General features: G+C 52.3%; 1 protein-coding gene across 6 annotated transcripts; it reads right to left on the reverse strand.

Annotated features, from left to right (window-relative positions):
* Window positions 1–4,665: 4,665 nt before the first annotated feature.
* On the reverse strand, window positions 4,666–23,696 carry FGR (FGR proto-oncogene, Src family tyrosine kinase). 6 transcript variants are annotated; one of them, XM_024554753.3, is made up of 13 exons: window positions 23,504–23,696; window positions 16,093–16,155; window positions 14,866–15,095; window positions 14,270–14,372; window positions 13,385–13,483; window positions 10,023–10,126; window positions 9,590–9,739; window positions 8,853–9,008; window positions 8,583–8,762; window positions 7,939–8,015; window positions 7,540–7,693; window positions 5,603–5,734; window positions 4,666–5,493 (listed from the first exon to the last, which is right to left on the reverse strand). In XM_024554753.3, exons 3-13 carry the CDS (start codon window positions 15,083–15,085, stop codon window positions 5,285–5,287), a joined length of 1,584 nt encoding a protein of 527 aa, XP_024410521.1. In that variant the 5' UTR covers window positions 15,086–15,095; window positions 16,093–16,155; window positions 23,504–23,696; the 3' UTR covers window positions 4,666–5,284. The 6 variants fall into 6 exon arrangements, with proteins under 6 accessions (XP_024410521.1, XP_045046922.1, XP_053777389.1 ...); XM_045190987.2 differs by having other exon boundaries at window positions 14,866–15,098; XM_053921414.2 differs by lacking the exon at window positions 23,504–23,696 and adding an exon at window positions 23,313–23,333 and having other exon boundaries at window positions 14,866–15,098.
* Between the last annotated feature and the right edge of the window lie 1,124 nt (window positions 23,697–24,820).

The following is a 24,820-nucleotide window of genomic DNA, read 5'->3' on the forward strand; positions in this document are numbered from 1 at the left end:
TCATGGAAAGGGCAAAATAAAGTAAGCCTTAGGCAGAGATGGGCACTGCCTCCCTGGCTACAGAAGTTCTGGGGCAGGACCCCTCTTGGAGTTCTCTCAGGAAGTGTGTAGTTTGCTAGAGAGGAGTTTATTCCAGTTCACAGAAGGGGAAACTGAGTCCAAAAGAGGTTAAGGACCTATTCTAAGCCACTGAGCTACAGATCCAGGAAAAGAAGCCCATTGGACTGGAGCCACCATGGCCTTGGTTTTTCCCTCCTCTGGATGAGAACAGCTCGGAGCTGGGGCCCAAGAGACCATGGAAGCAGAAAGCCCCTCCTCATTGTGGTACAGTGGGAACTAAGGCCCCCCAGGCCCCCATTATCCCTCCTCCTCTGCTGGCCCCTCTTCATCCCCCCTCCCTACAAGTCCTCCCACATTCCTCCAGGCAACAGGAAACCCCAGCTGCAGCCCAGACTTCAAACAGCTCCTCCCTCTGGGCAGGGGGTGTGGGAGGAGAGGCCAGAGGCCAGAGGGCAAGGGTCAGCTTTGTTCCTGCCGGAGGTGATGGGGGACCCTGGGGGAGACAGGGGGCAGGGTAGGACCCTTGTGTGTGTGAGTGTGTGTGTGTGTGAGGTGGGGGGAGAGAATTCCCGTGCGTCCATCAGGGTATGTGGGGTTCTGTCAGCTCCTTGGTTTCCTTTCGACTTGTGAACCTGGACTATGTGTGTGAGTGCACATCAGAGCGTGTTTGTTTATCTGTTGGTGCTCAGCCTGGGATCCCCCGGACATGTCTGTTGGGGTCACCGTGTGCCGGGTTCACACGCCTGCTCAAAGCTATGTATCCTATGAGTGTGACCTGGTGTGGCTCTTTGTATCCAAGAGGGGTGTCCCTTTCCCACTTCTTCCCCTCCCATTCTTCTGTCGCATTGGTCACCAGAACTTTCCATCTGGAAAGTGAATCTGACTTTGTTACTCCCCCGGTCAAAACCCTTCAGGGCTTCCAATGGCCCCCAAACTTAGAATCTTAGCCTGCCTGCGTGGCAGACAAGACTCGTGACTACCTTACCATCTCCACCTTTAGCCTCCAATTTTTCACTCCAGTCACACCTACCTAGTTGGTCCTATCTGCACGGTCCCATTCGAGTCTGGAATGCCCTTCTCGTTTCTCTATCAAGCAAAACTTTTACTCCTTTTGCAAGTCTCTGGTGAAGTAACACCTACATTGAGAAGCTTCCAGACTTCCCCATGCCCAACTGAGTTAGGACCCTTCCCTGTTCACCCACATTTTCTGCCGGGGTCTGTCCCCTTCATCCTCATTACCGTTACTGTGAGCTCTGAGAGCAGGAACTCTTAAGCCCTCCTATCCCAGAGGAGTTTCCTGCAGTTTTAAAATGTAGTACCCAGAGTGACAACTAGAGGGCGGATGGACACCTCTGCAGGACAGCCAGGTTGTGGGGTGTGTGCTTGTGTAAAGGGTGAAAGGGAGGATTTGATACTGTACCTGGGAGAGAACTACTGGAGTGGATAGTGGGTCCACCCAGGTCAGTACTAGAACAGAGGGACCCAAGATGGACTCAGCCCCCAATAGGTTCTAGGCCCCCTAGATTTCTCTCTGACTTTTCTCTACAACTCAGGGGCCATACTCTTTGGCATTCCAACCCTCCTACCTCTTACCTCTGACCTTCCAACCTTCTTCCATGCCTCATCTGCACCCTCAACCCTCCCATACATAATTATTTGCACTTGCCTGACTTGACTTTGCTCTACCATACTTCTGGGCCTTTGCACATGCTTATTCCCTCAGTGGGGGATGATCTCACCCTCTGGCTGTTTCATCAGGCTTTTTTTTTTTTTCCCCCACATCCTCCAAGAAGTCTCCCTTGGCCTCCAGACTTGACCTTGCCCCTAAGTGCTGTAATTGTTTACTGGTCTGCCTCCTGGGCAGGACCAGCCTACAGGAGATAGTAAATATGTGCAAAATTAATAAATGACTTGGTTCTTTTACAGATACAATCCTCAGCATATACGGGGCTACCCCAGACCCCTCTCTGCCCCATGCCCTCCCTGGGCCTGACTCTAAGTTAGTATCATCCTTTCCCATGCTACTCCTTCAAAAAAGGAATGTGATATAGCAGGACACATGAGACTTTGAAGTCACACAAACCTGGGTTCAGATCCTGACTCTACCAGCCAGCTGTATGACCTTGGGTGAGTGTCATAGCCTCTCGGAGTCTTTGTTTCCTCTTTTATGAAACGGGAATCATCACACTTCCGCACTGCCTCAGGAGGATCATATTAGATGATGCATGTGAAACACCTAGCGTTAGTCAATTAGGTGTCCTCCTCCCCCACCATGAACTCGGAAATAAAATTGCCCTCTGAGTCTTAAGCCAGTAAAATCCACATATCAGGAGAAGAGCCAGGTGGGGGAGTGAATGAGGCGAGAGATGGTTTTGTAAACGATTGAAGGGTTTTGTGAACAGTAGAAACCGCAATCAAGGTGACCCGCCTGTAATCTCAGGGAGGCAAGGCGAGGATGTGATTGAAATTGAGAAAACAGGGGCCTAATCAATTGCATTGTGCTCTATCTGAAGGGAACAGAAGGATGCACAGAAAAGGGGGTGCAATGGAGAATTTATTCAGCTGCCCCAGAGGGAGGGATAGGGAACCAGTAGATACAGGGATTCCAGGCTCAGTAGGCTCTGGTCTCTGCTGAGCAATAAGGGCCCCACAAACTCCACGTGGTTCATGGCCCTGCTGAGCCTTCATTTTAACTCAGTGGGCATCCAGGTACGAGGCAGAGAGTCCCGTCAGGCAGACAAAAATATTTTGGTCCCAGGGAAAGACTATAGAGACTAAGAGCACTGATTCTGGAGTCAGAGGGTCTGGTTCAAGTCCCCACTCTGCCAGTTATGTCTTATAACCTATTTACTTCATTGTGCCTCAGTTTTCCTATTAGTAAACTGAAGATACAGTAGTCTTTTCCTCATGGGGTTCTGTGAAGATTAAATGGCAGCATGCACTTAGCAGGATACCTAGTATAGAGTAAATAATTTGTAAAAGGCAGTAATAAAGAGAGCTAGCCTATATGGAGCCTTTTATTGCCATCTCACAGATGAGGAAATTGAAGCTTGGGGAGGTTAATAACTTGCACAAAATCACACAGCTGAGTGGTGGAGGCAAGATTAATACCAGGCAGTACAGCTCTAGAGCTGTGCTCTTATCTGCTTACTCCATGGCAGATAGGAACACTGGGACTCTGGCTTATACATCAGGCTCTTGTGAGTTTGATTGGCTGGAGACCATGGCCCTCAAGAAGACTTGGTACCTGAAAGTTTGAGTGTGCAGAGCCAAGGCTTCCTGTGACCCCCTCTCGAAGGAGCCACTTGGCTGTTCCCCCATCTCATTGCTCCCATTCAGCAACCCCTAGCATAGGAGCTCTCAATCTGCATTGGCCACCTCGTCCCCTTTCTTTTAGGTCACTCTACGTGGGTTTCCAGGGGGATTTTTCTACCAAAATCTAGAGGGAGAAGGATCTTCCAAACATCAACCTGGGGCAGATGTGATTCTTCCTAAAGCCCAGAGACAGTGAGGTCTATTAGAAAGATCATGGGCCTTGGTGTGAGACCAGGGTTCAAATCCCCTTTCTGTCACATATAGCTGTGTGACCCCTGAGTCTGTTTTCTAATTCTAGAACCAGACTCAGAACTAGATTAAATGGTTGTAAACATACCTGGCATTCAGCAAACACTTAATAAATGAGTTATTATTTTTATTTCTCTCCAGCCTGACTGTGAACTCCTCCAGGATAGGGACTGGTCTTGTTCATATTTGTGTTCCTGAGGTCCTGCCTGGCAAAGGGCCCTTCACAGAGTGAATGCTCAGCAGTTGTTTGCCAACTGCAGCAGTGATTCCCAGCTCCCATCCTCTGTCCCTGTCCACCCCCTTGGTAAGTCCGGGGGTCAACAACTTCCTGATGGGAGATGTGGGCGTCCTTATTCCCTGTTCCCCTTGTTTCCACATAGAGGCACATCAGCTGTTAAAGTGTCTCAAAGGGGGACCCAGCGTGGCAGAATTCCTCACTGCACAGGTGCGTGGCTGGTTGCTTAGCACCTCCAGTCCCTGCCCACTCCATGACAGTAGGAGGTCCTAGCCGTTGTGACAAAAAAGAAAAGAAAACAAAACAAAACCTGTCTCCAAACCTCTCCAAAAGCCCCCTAGGGGACAGAGCTGTCAAATGAAATCAGAAGAGCTACACTAACTCTCAGTTCCACCCTCTGTCTTCTTTTGGGGGAGCTGCAGAGGATCCACTATAATCTTCCCCCTTTGCACCTTTTGGGGGAGGTCTGCTGCTGTGCCTGTGATGAAGAGTGTATCTGTAGAAATCAAGTAAATAATTAGTAAACCCGCTGCACACAGGTTGAAAGTCACATTAGTAATGAAGGGGACATTTTGATCTCCCATTGCCTGTCTTCTGTATCCATCTTTCCACTCATCCCAAACTTACGTAGGGGCAAGCAGGACTTTTGAGTCCCAAAACACCCCTTGGGTACCCTATGCTTAGTAGGCATTAGGGCACGCTCTCACATTCCCTTCTTCCCAGCAGCCGAATCACCCCACTCACCTCCCACTGACCACCGCCTCTCCCAAAAGAAGGAATTTTCATGGCTCAAGAACTCATGCTGTCATTTTTTCTTATTTACAAAATCAATAAACACACATGTTTATTAACAGAGAGGGGGTGAACCCTCAACGACCCTCCCCCTAAGTCTTGGCCTTGGACTCCAGTCCTGAACTATAGGGTACACCCAGAAGGAAAGGGATCCAGCAAAGTCTTTCCCTCTCTTTGTAACTTATAGACAAAAGAGAATTGAGTGGGAAGTGAGTTCTGGGGTCCTGGACCAAGGTGGGTTGACAGGGTAGGAATTGGAGGATGGTGGGGGGTAAGTGAGGGAAAGGATGTACAGTTTTATAAATAACTAGACAAGGCCTCAAGGCCTGAGCATTTCTTTTTTTTGCGGGGGGGGGGGGGGAGCGGGACTAGGGATACTAGAGCGGTGTAGGGTCCTAATTTGGAAAGAGAGAAATAATACCTTGGGCTAAACTGGGTGAGGGATGATCTCTGAGCCTCAATTTGCCCATCCTTAAAATGAGTGGGTTGCCCTCAACAGCATCAGATCAGCCTGCTTGCTCTGACACGCTAGGACTCTATAGGGTTCTAAGCCTGGGGTCTTTGGGACCAGAGCCCTGGGGATTGAAAGGAGCTGGTGGGTACCCCTAGAGAGGTGGCAGAGGGCCAGACAGGTTATGTCTGATCCCCAGGCTGGTACTGGGGTTCTGTGGAGGTGAAATAGTCTTCTAGGAAGGACTGCAGGTACTCGAAGGTCGGCCTTTCCTCTGGGTCCAGACGCCAGGTCTGCAACATGATCTCATACAGGGATGCTGGGCAGCCCAGGGGGCATGGCATGTGGTAGCCATGCTCCACCTGTTCCAACACTTCCCGGTTATTCATGCCTGGAGAGTGGGGCTCCATCAGTCAAGGGGTCTAGACCCTCCCAAAGAAGCAGCCAGGAGGAAGTCCTTCCCCATGACCACCCTTCCACCTCCCCACTCCCCAGCAAACCTGGGTAAGGGACTCGGCCCTTGCTGATGAGTTCAGTGAGTAGGATTCCAAAGGACCACACATCTGACTTGATGGTGAATCTGCCATAAAGGGCAGCCTCTGGCGCTGTCCACTTGATAGGGAACTTGGCCCCTGGACAGATGGGAGGAGAAGGGAAAGATAATGAGGAGTCCCTGAGAACAGCTGGATTAAAAGAATGGTGTCTTTAGTATCGAGAACCCAGAGCACAGAGGTCTCTGGGTGTAACAGAAAGGGCCCTCCAGAATCTAGCCAGCACATTGTCTAATAACATATGTCTAGTACTGTATGTCTAGTATAGTGCTGGGCACGTAATGAAACATTGTAATAATTCTCATAATAATAACATCTAACACTTGCATAATGAGTCTTCACTTAATGTCTTTAATAGGTGCTTGGAAAGTGTGACTTTAAGTGAAACAACATATAACAAAACCAAATTTTACCTAGGCTAATAATTGATAAAAAAAAATAAGAGTTAAGTTCTTGTGGCATATTTCTGGCCACAAAAATATCACCAAACTTCTAAATAAAGACCCCAAATACTTCTAATATTAAACATTGAAATACGTGTGAGTTGTACATTCATTTAAGAAAGATAAATAAGCCCTAACCAGTGTGGCTCAGTTGGTGGGAATGTCGTCCCATAAACCAAAAGGTCATGGGTTTGATTCCTAATCAGGGCACATGCCTGGGTTGCAGGTTCGGTCCCCGGTTGGGGTGCATGTGAGAGGCAACTGATGGATGTTTCTTTCTCACATCGATGTTTCCCTATTTCTGTCCCTCCCTTCTTCTCTCTCCAAAATCAATAAGCATGTCCTCGGGTAAGGATGAAAAAAAGAAAGAAAGAAAAGTGAATAAAAATGCGTAAGATAATTATTTTCCAGCTGCTTGTTCCATTTCAGGGTTGAGGGTGACCAGAGCCTCTGCTGGCAGGCACCTGAGCGCCAAATCAAGACCCACCCTGAGGAGGATGCCTGTCCATTGCGGGGCACACTCATGCACACTCAGACAGGGATGATGTAGACATGCGCACTCACCTCACGTGCACAGCTTTGGGGTGAGGGAGAAAGCCAGAGGACCTGGAGAAAATCCATGAAGACATGGAGAGAACATGCAAATTCCACACAGACAGTGGCCCAGCGGGAGTCAGTTTTTTTTTCTCATCCATGTTACAATGAAATGACACTGAACAAATTGACATTATTCAAGGACCTGCTGTATAGACTTTACTACATGCCAAGCACTGTCCTAAGTGATTTACCTGCATTAACTCATTTAAACCTTACCAAAACCCCACGAGATACATGCTATTGAATTATTATCCCCTTGTACAGATGAGGAAAAGGAGGCACACTACACAGCTTACAGGTGGTTAAGATTCATAGCCAGGCATTCTGGCTACAGAGTTCATGCTATTATATTTATTGTCTTTCTTTTCTTACTAATTCTTATTTATTAATTTGAGAGAGAGGAAGGAAGGGAGAGAGAGAGATACCTATTTGTTGTTCTACTTATTTACGTGTGCATTGGTTGACTCTTGTATGTACCCTGACCGGGGATCAAACCCCCAACCTTGACATATCAGGATGACGCTCTAGCCAACTAAGTCACCTGGCCAGGGCCTATGCTTATTGTCTTTCACTTGAGAATTATAAGAGTACCTGGCACATAGTAGGTGCTTGATAAATATTTGTTGGCTTACTGTTGTCTGAATATTTTCATTTTATAGATGAGAAAAGATAGCTCACAGAAGTTAAGTGACTTGCCCAAGGCCACATGGCTGGTAACTGGACGGGCTTGGATTTGAACCCAGAGTTGCCTCTTACACTACATCAGGATAAGAGTGTCCCAGATGGTCTGGGTTGGGGAAGGGTTCCAGAGTATGTGAGACCCCAAGGTGGGATGAAGCAGGGCACCTTGCCGGGGGTGGTACTCATCATCCTCAATGAGACGGGCCAGCCCGAAGTCGGCGATCTTGCACACCAGCCGCTCCCCCACAAGGATGTTGGCTGCCCTCAGGTCACGGTGGATGTAGTTCATGCGCTCCACGTAGGCCATGCCCTCAGCTATCTGGGGCCAAGATATGGAGAGATGGGAACAGCATGGCTATGTGACTCAACATTTGAAAAACCAACTTTCCAAACGAGGACACTGAGGCTCAGAGACAGCCAGTTCCTGCCTCAGTTTGCACAGCTGATGCAGTGGGTGGGGCTGCGGGTACAGGGCTAGGCTAAAAGTTTAAGGGCTCCAGGAGGCATTTGTGGAAGGTTAATAGGAGAGGGGTCTGAGAAATGAAGGCTGCTGCCCCAGTTTACCTGGGCTGCCATGTCCACCAACTGGGGCAAACTCAAATCCTGGCCGTCTTGGTCCTTGAGGAACTCCAGCAAGCTACCTGGGGAGAAGAACCCAGAAAATCAGCAGCAACACCTACCCCCACTTATAGGTCAGCCTTGTCTCCCTTGGCTCTGCCCCTATCCAGAACCCGTCTCCTATAGCCTGGTCCCTTGCTCCCAGCCCTCTCATTTAGATCTGCCGCCAGGTAGGATCCTGCCAGCTACCTCAGCCCTTCACACATCTCGCCCAGGCCCGCTCCCACAGACACCCTGCCCCTGCCCACATCTTTTCTCTCCCTATATGCCCTCTCCGTCCGCCCAACCTGAACCACTCAACCTCTGCCCCAGACCCTTCCTCATCCCAGATCCCGCCTTCACTTGCCCAAGCCCCAATCACCAGCTGATCACAACCACCTGGGGTTCTGCCCTCAGACCCCACCTTGTCAATCCTGGCCCAGACCCCACACCCAGCACTCACGTGGTTTCACTTCTCTGTAGCTTCACTCGGGTTCTGCCCATCCTGCTTCCTCCCATCACAGATCGCCACCCAAGTCCCTCCCCCCGCGACGCCTTAACTTCGTCCCAAATCCTGACCCCCTAGACTCCGTTCCCAGAACGCTCCTCACCGTAGCACATGAACTCCGTCACAATGTATATGGGCTCCTCTGACACCACAGCGTACAGCTGCACCAGCTTGTCATGTCGCAGCAACTTCATGATCTGCGCCTCTTCCAGGAAGGCCTTGGGGGACATGGTGCCCGGCTTCAGCGTCTTCACTGCCACCTTCGTGCTGCCGTTCCATGTGCCTGCCGGGCACCCATGGCTGGTCAGGACAGCTTCCCTGCCAGCCCAAGCCCTCCCCCCGGCCCCAGCTCCGGCCCCTGGGACCTCCATACCCAGCCACACATCCCCAAAGCAGCCGGTGCCCAGCCGGCGCTCAAGCGTGATGGAACTGCGGCTGATCTCCCAGGCGTCCTTGGCCAGGCCCAGCGTTTGTGGCTTCATGGTGGTGCAGGCTGCAGTGAGCAGGTAGCACAGCCCGTCGTTCACCTCTGGGGAGCGGGGTGTCAGAGGTCACAGTCGGACCAGGATAGCCCACACATTCCCCATCCCACCCAGCCTCCAAGATCAGTTATAAGGAACTAGGCCACAGGTGAGGTCACAGGCCAGGGCATGGCCCCAAGAGGGTAAGGCGATCCCTTGTAAGGACTGGGGGACTTCCCATAGGAGGTGGCCTCCAGCTGGGCCTCCAAAGATAAGGTGGGATTCTGACAGGTGGACATGGAGTTGAGGATTCCCCACAAAGTTGTAGACATGCGACCCTCATCCTTCCATGGGCCTCTTGTCTTTCTAACCAACCAAAGCAGAAACCTGAGAATGCTTCCCACCTTCCCCTTAATCTCAGAACCCATCCTCCAAGTCAATCCTATCCTGCCTTCTACTCAGTTCAGACATAGGGGGCGCCATTTCCATACAACGAACAGCCTCAGCCCTCACGCCTGTTTTCCTCTGGAATCCTACAGAGCAGCGTCCTGGGTGAGAGAGACCAGATTGGGTTCCAGTCCTGGGCCTGGGTCTCAGCGGGTTGGGTCAGAAATCTGCAGCACAAGCCGTCCCAAGGGCACGCCCTCACCCATGTAGTGCTGTACCAGCTCCTGCACCGAGTCAAACTGGGCCCGCGCGGTGATGTAGTAGCCACCCGTGTCCAACTTTCGGATCTTGTAATGCTTCACATGATCGCCTCTGGCCTGGTCCCAATCCTTGATGGACAATGAGTAGGCACCTGTGGGGCAGGGTCACCTTCGGGCCTGCTTTCCTCCTCGCTCCCAGTCTGGAAGCCGGGAGAGGCCCCAAAGGCTCTGAGGTTGAACGGCTATATCCCTTGAACCCAGTCCTAGTTTTAGCTCTGCCCCTCCACCCCTCCTCCCTTCAGTCTTGGCCTTGACCCAAGCCCCACCCGCCACTCCTAGCCCCACCCCCCCGGGTTTAGCTCCACTGACTGCTTCTAGCCCCACACTAATGGCTAGGCTGTCCCAGCCTGGGGCCAGCCACCGCACAGCCCCCACCTTTGGTGGTCTCACTCTCCCGGATGAGAAAGGCTCCCCGGGGGTTGCCGGGGGAGAGCAGCTGCCTCTCGGAATCCTTCCTCCCGATCTTTCCAAAGTACCACCTGTTGGGAAGGGCCAGCAAGAGTCAGGTACACGCCCAGTTCAACCCCCAAGTCAGCCTCCTGGGAAAAGTCACCTCACAAGCCAAGATTCAATGTCCTCCCCCACAAAAGGGGGCTCATACACTTGCTTCACAGCCTGGGTGTGAGGATCACAGAAAGGGGGAATTAGAACACTCGGCTCGTAGTAGGTGCCCCAAAAAGGTTAGGCTTTTCCTCTCCGCTCTCTGGGTTTCTCTTGAATTAAAATTGCTAGAACCCCAGTCACCAGTGACCTCATCAGGGTGCCCCCGTCTATTAGTCAATGTCATGGTTGCTCCTCCATGAGTTCATTTTATAGATGAGGAACTGAGACTGGGGGGAAGGGAAGTGACCTCCCTGCCAAGCCTGCAGCGAACTCTACTTGAAACCCTTTGTGGCCCACCCTCGTTCTTTTCAGGCCAGCGCAGGCAACTGCTCAGATCCCTCTCCCCACACCCACCCGCAAACCCTTTCCTCCTCTGGCTTCCAGAACAACACTTTCCAGCTTCTCGTCCCCTCCTTCTCACTGCCCCCGCCTGGTTCCTATTGCGGCCTTTCCTCCATTCTCTTAAATTTGGACGTTGTTCTAAGTCTCAGCTTCAACCTCAGGCCTCAAGCATTCCTGCTGTCTCTTGAATATTCTTCCTTGGACTGAATTGTAGCCTCAAAGCAACTGTTAAAGTAGACTGGAGAGAGGAAGTGACCACAGGTGCCGCAGAAGAATCAGACATCAGTGCTCTCCCTCTCTGGAGCTCACTCTCGCCTTTCCCTTCCCCTTCTTCCTGCCCCTGGGTGGAGTTACCTTTGCCTTCTCTCTTCCTAAGTTCCAGGGCCCTACTTCTGCCTCTGTAACTTGTTTCCTGAGCCAACACAGCCCAGCTGGCTCACTTCTACTACCTCTGTAACTTTCTAAATGGACTTTCTTACAATTTGGGGGGGGTGGGGAAATCAGATGTCATTCAGTCACTAAATTGGCCCATGACCATTTTGGGCTCAGTTAAAAGGAGCATAGTTTTCAAATCAAGGGAGGTGGCAGTCTCAGTGAATTCTGAAATTGTCATCCCATACCTGGGTACTAGGTGCATTTTGGGGAACAGGGGAAGGTATTGGCAATACCTGGAGTGTCCAGGAGGGTAGGCAGGATGGGGAAGAAAGAGCTATTATAGGACAGTGTAGACAAGACATGTTTCCAAGTTTTTTCAAAGCCTGTCCCCACCCCCCACCCATGACATGAGCTACTTCGTTAATAATCAATGTAATAATAACAGCATTTATTATGTGTCAAGCTCTGCTTAATACATACATGTGTTCATTTAATTCTTATAACAACACTGTGAGGTAAGTACTATTATTAACCACCATTTACAGATGAGGAAATTGAGATATCTCAGTGGTTAAGCAACTTGCCCAAGGCCACAAGCTCTTAAGATGTGTTGCTAGAAAAGGAACCCAAGCTGTCTGCTCTAGGGCCTGCACTCTTAACCACCACACTATTCTTAACAGCCACCCTGCACTAAGTGTCTCTCAGAGCTTTCTGACACTGCCCCCAAGGTGTGGACACAAGCATAAACCCCACAAAGCTCTCATTTTCTGCATCATCACCCCTCCTCTCCTCCATGCCTTCCACCACCCTCTGCAGATGAAGTCCTCACCCCACTCAAGCTCTGGACCCTGTCTACTCCCTTCTGCTCAGAGATACCTCTCCCCCACCAACCAGCCTCCATCTGCAGCTTCTCCATCCCAGCAACCCCCACCTATGCCTACGTTTCTTCCTTTCCCAAAGGAAACCGTCAAAAGTCCTCTCTTGCCATCGACATTCTGTTATCGCTCTCATCTTCCTTTCACTTGAAAAAGCACTTCACTCTCGGGTCTCTACTTCCTCACCTCCTACTCCCTCCCAGGCTCTGCTGTCTGGCCCCCACCCACTCAATCAGGCAGATCTCTCACAAAGGTCACCCCCACTGCCAAATCCAGTGGAAGCCTCTGATACTTCCTCTCTTGTTCCCTGAAACCTCTCCTCCGCCCTCTTGCCTGATCTGACATGGCCTGGCCTGGTTTTCCAGTGGCAAATTCTCTTTTGAGGGCAGCTTTTTTCAAAGTTGGGTTCTAGAACCAATCTCTCTCACATTCCTCCCTCTTGCCTCACCCCCTGTGCATCTTTAACTATTATCTCCATTCTGAAGAGTCCCAAATTTCCACCCCAGCCCAGGTGTGCCAGAGGCGAGGGCTATAGCAAATTAAGAGCCTTGGTGCCAATGGGGAGCAGCTGCCCCTTCCTCTGGGCTAATTCGGGACATGGCCTGGCATGAGCTGGGCACCTCTCACACAAAGCACAACCTAACCCACTCGCTGGTTGTCTCCTCCACCTGGGCGTTCCTATCCGTGAACATTAACCCAACAAGTCTCTCCTAGGAGCTGACCTGCTCCTGTGTTCCTCATGCTAGCAAATGGCGCCATCACCCACCCAACACCTCAAGAAGACTTTGGGGCACCCTGGATTCCTCCCACTCCTTGTACTCCAGTGGCGAATCAGCCACCAAGTCCTGCTGACTCTCACTCTGCAGTCTCTCCCATCTTTCTTTGTCCCATATATATGTATATGTGAGGATACATAAAAAAATGTACAAGCCTCGGTTTCCTCATCTGTAAAACGGAGACAATAGTAATATCAATAGCGTTATTATGAGAAGTAAATGAATAAGGGCAGGTAAAGTACCTGCAGTAGTTTCTCAAGGACATGAATGGACTCTGTGAGTAATTCCCTGCCTCCTTAATAGAATTAATTCTAAATAATACCCCCTTGCATTTGTTTAGCACTTTGCAATTTTTTAAAGCCCATACACTGTTGTTGTCACTGAGAGACAATCTGTATAACGCTTAGCAAATGCAACCAGATGATCTGGGTTTAAATACCAGCTCCACCTACTTACTGGATATTGTTGGGCAGGATATTTCATTTCTCTGTGCCTTAAGTTTCCTCATTTGTAAAACAATAATACTAGTCCCCAATTCCATGAATACCCATAAAGCACTTTGGATAGTGCCTAGCACATAGCACCTGCTAGATAAGTATCATCTACTGTTATTATCATCATTATTATCTTCTTTTATCCTCACAATGGCCTTACAGAATTATAGATAAGGATACAGAGTGGAGCTGTGACTTGCCCAAGAGGTGACCTTGAGTCTGGACTCCAGAATACTGTTCGTAGGGCTGGTCTCCCCTCAACCCTTACTCACTCTTCAGCCTGGATGGAGTCCACTGGGGCCACATAGTTGCTGGGAATGTAGCCAGTTTGTCCTGAGCTGAGGGACCGAGCCTCCCACCAGTCACCTTCGCTGTAGGCACAGAACATAGGGTGTCAGCAGCAACCCAGCCCCTGGGGCACCTTGGAGCCAGGCAGGGCCACACAAAGAATCAGTTGGGGACTGGCCCTGCCAACCCCTTATCTTGGACACACACACCCCATGGCTTTTGTCTGTTTTAACCCTAGTCACTACAGCTGTCCCAGGAGACCGTTCCCTAGAGAAGGAATGTGTTTGGGAACATCTGGGCCTTCTGACTCCCTCCTCTGGCTCCTCGGCTGGGCTGGGGTTCGGGTAGGCCGTGGACAGCTAACTAGGTCACTTCCCTACTGAACCCCACCCTCAATTGCTACATATTTCCTTCTGGATAAAACCCAGACTCTCGACACGGCTAAAAAAGCCCTGCAGATCTGCTCCCGCCCACCTCTGCTCTCTCTGCTCGGCAGGCACCTCATGCTTTTCGACCCATCTAAACTGAACCACTTGGTGGTTTCCAGAAGTCATCATTTATTCTCATTCTCTCTCTCTTCCTCTTTTCTCACCTCCTTCAATGTCTGTTCATTTCTCTAGGCTCAGCTTAGAAATCAACTCCTCCAGGGGGCCTGCCCTGATCACCCTACCCTGGAGACCGTGTTTGCTGTTATCTCTGTGCCCACAGGTCCTCATGCTCCCCTCAAGCCGTGGCAATCACCCACGGTCATTATCGTCATGATCTGTGTCTCCAACTCGGCTGGAGCTTTCTGAGGATGGGGACTGGGCAGATTTCCTCTCTGGGTCCTCCTCCCAGTCGAGGCCACGCTGAGCGGCCTGGGCACTCACGTGTTGTTCAGGATGTGGAACTTCTCGCCCTTGGTGAAGGTGAGGTCTTCTTCAGTCCGGGCCTCATAGTCATACAGGGCGACGAACAGGGTCACCCCAATCCCTGCAGAGTCAGGGCTACTCAGCAGGGTAAGGCACAAGATGGGGGGGTCCCAAGGGGACTGCACCCCTCGAGTCCTGTTCCCCAGCCAGGAACTGTGCCTCCTCACTGCTGTGCCCTTCTTCCCAAAGACCTCTGGAGTCCCATGGATTTCCAAGTTGGGCTTCACAGCTTGGCCCCCCTTGGAGTCAAGACACACACCTCCAAGCCCATCCCTCACAACCTGGGGAGTCTCCAGGTCACCAACTCCTCTTCTTCCCCACCAAGAAGAATTCCCAATTGCATGTCATCAGGGTCCCTCTCTCAGAATGGGACAGAGCTGTGTCTCCCCCTCAGACTGGGGTTTCTGAGGTAGGGCTGTATGTTTGCCCCCAGAGCGCATGCTGAAAGCAGGGCTGTGTCTCCCCCTGCCACACTGGAGGCTCCTAAGGACAAGTCCTTACCCTCCCTTCTCCCAGGGCCCAGGGAGTGCCTGCCTCCAGCCTACTGGACTCACCTGAGATGCCCCTGACGGTGCCCCCATCGAGGAAGGCGGGGCTGGTGGGCTGAGCACAGAAGTTGTTATAGTTGGGGATCTGGACAAAGGAGGACGCAGGCCGGGTCTGAGTAGGGTCAGGGCCATAGCGGTCTGCGGCCCCGTAGCTCTTGAATTCCCCTTCCAGGCCAGCATCCTCCTTGGGCCCCAGCTCCGACTTCTTGCAGAACACACAGCCCATTCCAGGCGTCCTGCTAGAGAAGGAGGCATGCTCACTCGGGGGCCCCGGCCACATATGCATGTGTGTGTGGGCGTACACGCACAGACCGCCAGGCCCAGCTGCCTAGCTGGTGACTCTGACCCAAGCCTGCAGCTTTTCCTCTCAGGTCTGGAGTAGGGGGGCCTTCCTAGTGAGGGGTAAAGGTGGGGCAGGGCTACCGTTGGATCTACCTATCAGCTGCCTTGGTGTTTGGAGAGAGCATGCATATCCTCAGTGGGGCTGGTTTTCTGCTTCCAAATGTTGCTGGGCTTATTCCTATATTTTTGCTTCCTATTCCTTAAATATGTTATATTTCTGAGACTCCTTCAGAGTGCTTGTGTGTGTCTTTTGTGTGTCTCTAAGTATTGGTGAGTTTGTTTGTGGGTATGTGTCTCTGTGTGTATGTGCAGCCTTTTGTGAATGTGAGTGTCCATGCATGTAAAAGCATGTACATATCTGTGTATGTGATGGCTCTGTGTGTGCTCATTTCTTACGAGTGTGTATGTATATATGTGTTTCTGTGCAAGTGTGTGTGTGTGCCTGTGTGTATTCCTGCACATACAGGTCTGTGTGAGGAGGTGCCTCTGTGTCTGTGTATCATCATGTGCTTGTCTGTGTGTGTGCTCTGTGGAAGGTGTGAATGTCTCTGTGCATATGTGTGTCTCTCCATGTATGTGCATGTTATGTATGGATGTGTGGTTGTGAGTGAATGTGTGTGAGGGCTGTGTGCCTGCACCTGGAGATTCCCTGCAGAGGGGGATCAAGGCCATTTCCTGTCGTGGGTCCAGCCTCTGGCCTCTCAAACTGCCTCATTCTGGCTCCCCCATCTGTTACCTAGCAACAGGGCCCTTGTAAGAGGAGGGGTCTGTGAGGAGTTGTGGGACCCAGGAAGGCCACCCCAACCCAAGTTCCCAACCCTCAAAGCTGATGACTCCTGGGGAAGTGTTCCTACATATGCGAAGCCCTCAGACCCCACTCTTCTCACTCACCCCTCAGGCCCCTGCTCCTCTGTCAGTGGGGCTGCGGCATGGTCATTGGGAGGGGCCGGAGACCTGAGAGCGAGACAGAAGGACATAGAAGATGCAGGTTCTGCCAATGTTCCTGCAGGCCAGCTGCTAGCTCCTGCCCTCTTCAGGAGGCCAGAAGGCCTGGGCTCTGTCCTGGCGTGACTTCTGCCTTCATGTTCCTTCCCACCGTCCCTGGCGCACTTACACATTCACCCTCACATGGGACACACGCCCACACTGACTCTGTCATGTCAGCCTGACACACCGCCACACCACCACAGACAGCAATACACACACCGGCAACAGTCACACACCAACCTTCACAGCACACACCCACATGAGTGTGCTAAACACCACCACCACACACCAACACAAACTCACACACAAGCCCAAGCTCTGAAGTGTAGTAGCGTGTATGCACATGTGTACATGCACATGCACGGGATGCCTCTTGAAAAACAGACTGGCACACTCACGGTTTAGTGTAAGATCCGTTTCTCTAACTGGATTTCTATCAAGCCATGCTCTACCCATTCTTGGGGGGGCTGCTAGTCACTGTCTCCTAAAAACATTGTCTCCTTCCTTTGGAAGCGACCTCTGCTCCCAGCCACCCAGGGCTATGTCTGGTGGCCAAGTAAAGGGAGACACCTACCTCCAGAGCTTGCTTCTATCCCCACATCAGGGAAAGGCCCAGGTCAGGAACCAGAGCAGCCAGGATCCCCTGGAGAGCCCACCAATGTGCCTAGCCTTTCCCAGTAACTGTGTCCCCTGAGCAACGAGCTGACAGGTCATTGAGCAAGGGCTCCCCACGCCCCACCAGAAACTCCCGTTGCAACACTCGGAGAGGAACTGCTGGGGAGAGCTCAGTTTCCTAAGACATGAGAGGCAAGGAGAGTTGCAGAGTGGGGCCACCCCAGAAAACACTGATTTCCCCAGAGGAGCCCCAGGGCCCCTGCCTTTCCTTTCTTTCTGTTTTTTTAAAAGGTTTTATTTATTTAGTTTTAGAGAGAAGGGAAGGGAGAAAGAGAAACATCGATGCACAAGAGATAGATAGATCGATGGGTTGACTCTCACAACCCCCCCCCCCCAACTGGGGACCTGGCTCGCAACTCAGGCATGTGCCCTGACCAGGAATCTAACTGTTTACATTTTGTTTCGCAGGCTGGTGCTCAATCCACTGAGCCACACCAGCCAGGGCTGCCTTGCCTTTCTTGAACCCCAAGTCCAGTTTCTCTTATGGATAACTTCCTCCTCTTGTCTCTGGGTCCTGCCTCTCCTACCAGTCCTACCAAGCACCACTCACCTCTTCCTCTTCCAGGAAGCCTTCCTGGATCCACTAGGTCCAGCACCAGGTCCAGCTGCCTAGCCGATGACTCTGTCACATCAGTGCCCGGACCTTCGCCTTAGTCCCACCAGCCCCTCTCACCCTTCACTGTAACTGTTCTCCTGTGTAAGGGGGGGCTGACACTCATGTGGTGAACTGTGAGGCGGGCTGTGGTTAGAAACCTAAAAAAAGCCCATTTATCAAGGCATTGCAGAGATCTTCACCTCAGGACCCCTCCCCTAGGGCAAAACACTGTGTTTGAAAGTCGTCAGGAGGTTTGCAGGGCTAGATGCAGGGAGAGAATGGAGGTGGGAGTGGCATTCAGGGGTTTCAGGCCCTGAGGGGACAGATGAGGGTAATATGAAAACAAGGATTACAGGACAAGGATAGGGGTCTTCTCACATGAAGACACATGTGTATCTCAAATGGCACACGGTCTATACCCAGGAACACACAGCTGCCACACTCTTGGACACACACATTACTTCAGCTACACACAGCACCTCACTCAAAGCCTCTGAGCTCCGCTGTATAGAGTCTCTCTCTCTCTCTCTCTCACAAACACACACACACACAAACACCAGATTCACAGATACGTACATCTTCAAGGATACCCACACCCCCGTATACACACCTCCAGCCCTCACCCACCCACACAAAGTCTCTCCAGAAGAATAGCATATTCAGAATCTATGGCGCTTACTGTGTGCCAGATGCTGCATTCAACATTTTACATATATTATCTCATTTGATTCTCATAACAACCCTATGAGGTATTTTTATTATCGATAAGGCAACTGAGGCACAGAGAGGTTTAGAAACTTGCCCAAGGTGACACTGTTGATACATCCTGGCGTTCGGTTCCAGGATGAGAGCCACTTCTTTCCATTGTCTGGTCACAGACACGGATAATTACAGCCATTCCTACAAACATGCACAGATGCACGGAGCCCCCGCAGGGACACGCAGCCCTCCCAGATGGCGGACCCACACAGAGCTCCCTTCTATAACAGATACAAATTTATACAACCTCTTGGGTCCCCACATAGATACAATGTTGCCACTAAGGTACATATTTCCACAATGTTTTTAAATCAGCCTAAGAGGAGCCCCAGGTTCTGCATGCCTGGAATGGGGTGGGGTTCAGAAAACTGTCAGCTATTGAGGAGGAGGCAGAGGGCTCTGTGGGCTGAGGACAAGCTGTGGCAGGTCTGATACTATGGGCAGCAGGGTCAGCTCTCAGGGCTTTGCATTCTAGACCTAATGGGGACCAGAGTCGAGGGCTTGGCCTGGCCCTCTGAACACCAGTATGTTGAGGGGGCTGGGGGATGTGGGGTGAGGATGTGGGGCACAGGGTATGGCATCCACATGGCCCAAGGCAGTGAGGGGGCTACGCTCATTTGACCACGTGACCACGCTCATTTGGCTTTGTCAGAGGAATGAGGCAGGGAGAGATAAGAAAAGAAAAGGCAGAGACAGAGATGGAGAGATACGGGGAGACATAAGTGCAGAGAGAGACAAAGAGAAACCCAGTGTGATATGCTGGTATGCTGACTCTGAAAAGGAAAAAAGGCCCTGATTTGTAGCATTTTCTGATTTCCATGGTGTAAATATTCCCACCATGGCTGATTTCAGGCTACCGAAGTGACTTCCTGAACACTGGGCTGGAAAGAGATTCGCAGAATCAGCTCCCCAGAGCCAGCACTACTAGCTGGCTCCAGCGCTTCACTGCCAGAAAGAAACAAAGAGAAAGAGAGACAAAAATGAGAAGTAGAGACAGAAACAGGAAAAGAGAAATGATGAGAGTCAGAAAGAGAACTAAAGAAGAAAAGAAAAGAGGCCCTAGCTGGTGTGGCTCAGTGGATTGAGTGCCAGCCTGAGAACCAGTTGGTTGCAGGTTTGACTCCCAGTCTAGGGCACATGCCTGGGTTGCAGGCCAGGTCCCTGGGGACCTGGGAGAGGCAACCACACATTGACGTTTCTCTCCCTCTCTTTCTCCCCTCCTTCCCCTCTCTAAAATAAATAAATAAATAAAATCTTTCTTAAAAGAAGAAAAGAGAGAGGGAGCTTTGGAAAGTAATTTGACTTCTTAGAAATCTGGGAGGCAATAACACTTAGTTTAAAAATGCTAATTTACTGAATACCTATTCAGTGCCTGGTATTGATGCAAGCAATTCCCATGCACGATCTCATTTAGAGGCCCTATGAAGTAAGTGGGTTTTATTAGTACCCGTATTTTACAGGTAGGGACTTGACCCTGTTCATGAACATGCCTCTTGAACACCTAGTTGACAGGAGTAAGCTACTAGAGGCTCATCTGGGTCAAAATCAGGTTGTAGCCCTGACTGGTGGTATGGCTCAGCTGGTTGAGCATTATCCCACAAAGCAAAGGTCACCAGTTCAATTCCCGATCAGGGCACATGCCTGGGTTGCGGGGCCCAGTCCCTGGTTGGAGCGTGGGTGAGAGGCAACCGGTTGATGTTTCTCTCCCTCTCTTTCCCCCTCCCTTCTCTGTCTCTAAAATTAAATAAAATCTTTTAAAAGAAGTCAGGTTGTGGAGTCAGAGCTGAGGTCAACCCTGGACCATAGTGCTCTGGCCTTCAACATCTCCTCTCCGAGGCTCTACCCACCTGGAGCCCTGGCTGAATGACATAAGCCCCCTGAACCTCAATTTTTGCACCTGTAATTCTGTGCAGTTTTGGGGAAGGCTTAAGAAGATGTGGCTCTTGCCCAGTGTACAGTGGCGAAGGGATCCTGAGAACCACAAGCATCGTAGCTAGAACGGCCCCCCAGGGACCACGAATCAACTCACCCCCATCTTGTGTGCAGGGTGGAAATAACTTGCTCAAGGTCAAATAGCCAGATGGGGGATTCAAAGCCAGGGCTATTAATTCAGGTCCAGAGTGCTGTTCCTGGCACCGTGGCTGTGTTCTCCAAAGACTGTGCAGGGTAACGTCCTATTTCCCACCCGGCTCCTGGGCAACTGAACACATCATTCCCTGCCATATCGTATGGCAGCTGGCCACCCAGCAGGGAGCCTGACTCCCTCCCACCCCTACTCCTGGACACAGGAGCCCTAGGCCCACACATTCTTTCTTGAGGCCACACTTCGCAAAGCCCTGACGTAGACCCAGGATGTCCTGTTCCCCACTAACCCCTGCCAAGCATATGTAGGATCTGGAGACAGGTTTTGGAGGAAGTTCTATCCGCCCTGCCAACTAGCTTGAGACATTGGGCAAGTGAGTTTACCTTCCTGAGCTGCAGTTTCTCTAAAAAATAGGAATAGAAATAGCTACCTCAAGAGGCTGCTTCTGAGTATTCAATGTGGGCAAGCCCCTGAAAGCACCTCCAGAGCTGAGGGAGGAGCACTGGCAGGGCTGAGAAGAAAGAGAAGTTCCCAGGGTGAGGTGAGAGGGCTGAGCTGGCCCAGCTGCCTAGGGGATTTCACCAACAGGGAACTGGGGCTTTGGGCAGCCTCAGGAAACCACCACCCTGCAAGAGTTCCGGCTTCTCCTCAGGGCTCTGAACTGTCCACGGGAAGGCCGGGGCTGGAGGAGCAGGGGTCAAATCTCAGTGCTGCGTCACCCCACTGTCACAGTCACCAAGACCTGAGCCCCCCTCCCCTCACTGAAGGCTTTCATCCCTGGCCGAGACCTTCCACCCCTCACCGAGCTCCACTGCCCACGGTGAGCCCTGACCTCCTTCACAGAGGCCTGCGCTTTTCATTGCATCTCCAACCAACTCACACCAGCCTTTCTTGAGGCCTTGCCGTCCTCCACCCCTGAACACCCAGGGACATAGAAGATGTGCCTTAATCTGGCGTTACTACCCTGATGTGGGGGGGAGGGGAGGGTAAGGGTGGGAGCAGGGGAGGAGGAAGGGGACCTCTTTGTCTGTTACACTAGCTTTATGGTCCTGAGGGTGTCAGCTGAAGTTTCTTCACTTCCTGTGGGTAAAAGGTTTTTCACCTATTGCTAGAAATACACCCACCAGCCTCTAAAGCAGGGGTCTTTAGGAACTCCAGATTCTTGGGATATGTGAAGCAGGGGTGGTCTGGGGGGTGGGGTGGGGCTGAAGGAATAGGAGTTCACAGTCAACATTGTGTCCAGACAGGAAGCCCCCTCTCCAGGTCCCACCTTAGGCCAGCCAGAAGGGCCCTGGCTCCCACTTCCCCAGCTCTGGGGCCCCCCTACCCAGCCTCTCAAGGTCTGGCCACTTCCTTTCCACAGCAGCCCCAGGTAGCTGCAGAGAACACCCAAACACCCACACATATGCTTACATGCTGATGCTCATTCACTCAAAGCCCAAACCCTAGTTACAAATACTCTCACACCCTCATAGCCACTGGGATCAGGAGCCAGCCACGAAGCCCATGGAGCCCAGGCCTCCTTCTACCACGCCCCCTCCACCCACTCAAGAGGGGCTCCCTGGGCTTTGGTGGGGATGAGGGGGGAACTCAGGCCTCAGCTCTGGCTACTTCCTTCATGATGTCAGGGACAAGACGCCCTGGGCTCTGGGTCCCTACCACTGGCCCCGTCAGTCACTGACTCCCAAATCCCCATCTTCCCATCTGTGAAGTGGAAACAGAGCCCTGTTTTCCACAACCACCATAGAGGGAAGGAGGCCACAGGACTCCGGACACTGGGTGTGGCACAAGGGGGGTCAAAGACAGATTCCAAACTTGTTGACTTTCCCAGTATGGACCCTCAACAGATCACAAACATTTATTTATTGATTAGACGTCAACTGTGTGCTGGTCCCTGCAGGCCCCGTCAGGCTTTCTGGTGCTCCTAAGTGCTTTGAAAAGGGGAAGGGTAGGCTCTCCAGATCAGTGATAAACAACTCCTAACCTCTCCAGCACACTTAGCAAAAACCGCTTTCTGCACCTGATTCCCCTGACTTGGGATGTGATGGGAGGTGGGGGCTGGAGAGGGGCAGAGATGATTTTCCCCCATAATTCAAATGAGGAAAGTGAGCCCCATAACCAGCCTAAAGTCACACAGCAATCAAGAGCTCAGTCTGGTCAAGTCCCAGAAACTACAGATCGCCCACCCCAGGATCCCTAAACGCTGATCATCATCGCTTTACTCCTCTGTCTGGCCGCCCCCCAAATGGGAGGGAAGCAGGGACCAAAGTAGGCTTCTGTGAGGCAACGCGCTACAGCAGCCAAGCAGAGCGGGGCTCTGCTTCTCCGCCCAATTGTTGCCATGGAGACAGCCCCTCCCCGCAATCGCGGTCAAAGGCAGGATTTCCGTCGGGGCGGCCAGCAATTCCCGGATCCCGAGAAGAACGTGGACCGAGACCGCCACTGCGGGCAGAGGGGGCACCCGGGAGGCCCAGCCCCGCCGAGGGCGGGGACTTCCCCAGGAAGCCGCGACCCACACCTCTAGTGCCTGGAAGGAGTGTCCCTCACATCCCCCGACCCGCCCACCCGTGCGGGGCAGGAGGGTCTCGGGTGTTGATGGGCGAGTCTCCGCTCCCTTCTGTGCTTTAGGCTTCGCCCCCGACGTCTGCCGATTCCAGATAGGGGACTTAAGAGACGCCCGGAATTGCACCCGCATTCTGCATCCTCCAGAAGTGGTTCCCCTGGACCCCCTTCCAGCAAACTGCCTCCCCTGATCCTCCCGGACCCCCCACCTGGTGCCCTAACCCCGACCCTGCAGCTTCTCCCCAAACCCTCCCCCACTTTCAAGGTCCCCTCAGTTTCTCCCCCAGCCCCTTTCGGAGGTCCACTTAATTCCTCTCCCCCGACCCCGCCTTCTTCCCAAAATCTATCAAGATCCCTGCACAGGTTCCCTCCGTTTCCCCCACCAGGTGTTTCTAGGGGATCTGCTTTCCTCATGGCCCCTCCCGCCTCCCCACATCTTATCAGTCTTACTCTCCGGGTCTCCTAGTTTTCCTCCTTAGGTCCTTTTCTAGGTGCGGCCACCCCCGGCCCTCAACGCCCTCAGCTGCCCTCCCTCCCTGAGTTCAGGCTTACCTCCCCCTCCCCGCCCCCAGCCCTTCCTCTCCAGCGGGCGGGGGCGGGGCACCGCGCTGCCCCTCCAGCCCCACCCGACGACTGCCTACCTGGTCCCAGCAGAGGCCGCTTCTGGCGGACCCCAGGGTGAGTCGGCGGGGCTCCCAGCGGCCAAGAGTGCCTACGTGAGGGGAAGGGGAAGCAGAGAACTGGGGTGCTGCCCGCCTCTGACCACTGCCGGCTCTGGGCAGGGAGGAGGAAGCCGTCTTGGACTTCTCTTATTGCAGCCACAGCGGCGCGACGGCGGTGGCGGCAGGGAGAACTTACAGTCACGCCCCAGCCCCAAGCCAGCTGCCTGTGGCGGGGAGGGGCCCTCAAATCACAGGCCCGCCCGCCCCCACTTCCCACCTTCCCTGGATTACCCGGGGTCGGCTGTCCCAGCCCTGTCCCTGCACCCCAGCTGCTCTCTGCAGACCTGAACCTCCAGCACAGCCTTTCCCAGGGCCCCTTCCAAAGCACCTGCTCTTTTAGAATCATTGCATTTGAAGTGAAGAGGGGCTTTTCTCTGTCACTGAAACCTTCCTCCACTCCTTTTGCAGCCTGGAAAACTGAGGATCAGATGGGGACAGGCCTTACCCAAATCTCACAGCCAGTTGACCTCAGGCTGCTGTCACCAGAGCCACTGTGGATCCAGTCACCGAGCTTTGCCATCCTCAGGGGCTGGGCACTGTGTCCCCAGTGCCCAGCTCCTGAGGATTTCTGACAGTGGGGGGCTGCAGTAGATCCTTCCCCTGGGAAACTGTTTTCAAAGGAATCACCCCCTGGGCACCCTCCCCCACACACTCAAATTTTAGAAAAATTGAGTATCACCCTCCATCACAGTTACAGCCTTTCCAACTAGCAGGGATCCCTGGCCCCTCTCCACCCGCGGTTCCATCCCTGCCTCCAGCCAGTGTTACTTCTTCAGCCTTAAACCAAGGACCAGGCAAATCCCTGTCTGAGGAAGAAGAGATGGGCGGGAGAGGGCTGTGTGGTGTAGGAGTAGGTGTGTTGGGATATAGCAGGGAGGCAGGGAGGCCGTGTAAGTACAGATGTGTGTGTGTGTGCATCACACACGACTGTGGTCAATGAACACGACTGCAATTTGGAATCAATGACTAGGACGCATTATGCGGGTGTGAATAGGAATGTGTGTGAATGCCTGTGTGTGTGCATATGTATGCACTTGTGCATGCATTCAGGTGTGCCCCACTGTGATTGCTGGGTGGCCGAGTACAGTGAGATGCAGGTGAGAATGCTTTTCTCCTAGGAAAATGAGAGGAGGGCTGGGATGGAAGATGCAAGGGAAGAGGTGGAGGTGGAGGTGGAGGTGCAAGGATGTGGGAAGGGTGGCCTCGCCCTGGCTGGGCACCGTCACCTCCACCATC

The sequence above is a fragment of the Desmodus rotundus genome, chromosome 3, assembly GCF_022682495.2.
Source record: "Desmodus rotundus isolate HL8 chromosome 3, HLdesRot8A.1, whole genome shotgun sequence".
In the NCBI taxonomy this organism is placed as follows: domain Eukaryota; kingdom Metazoa; phylum Chordata; class Mammalia; order Chiroptera; family Phyllostomidae; genus Desmodus; species Desmodus rotundus.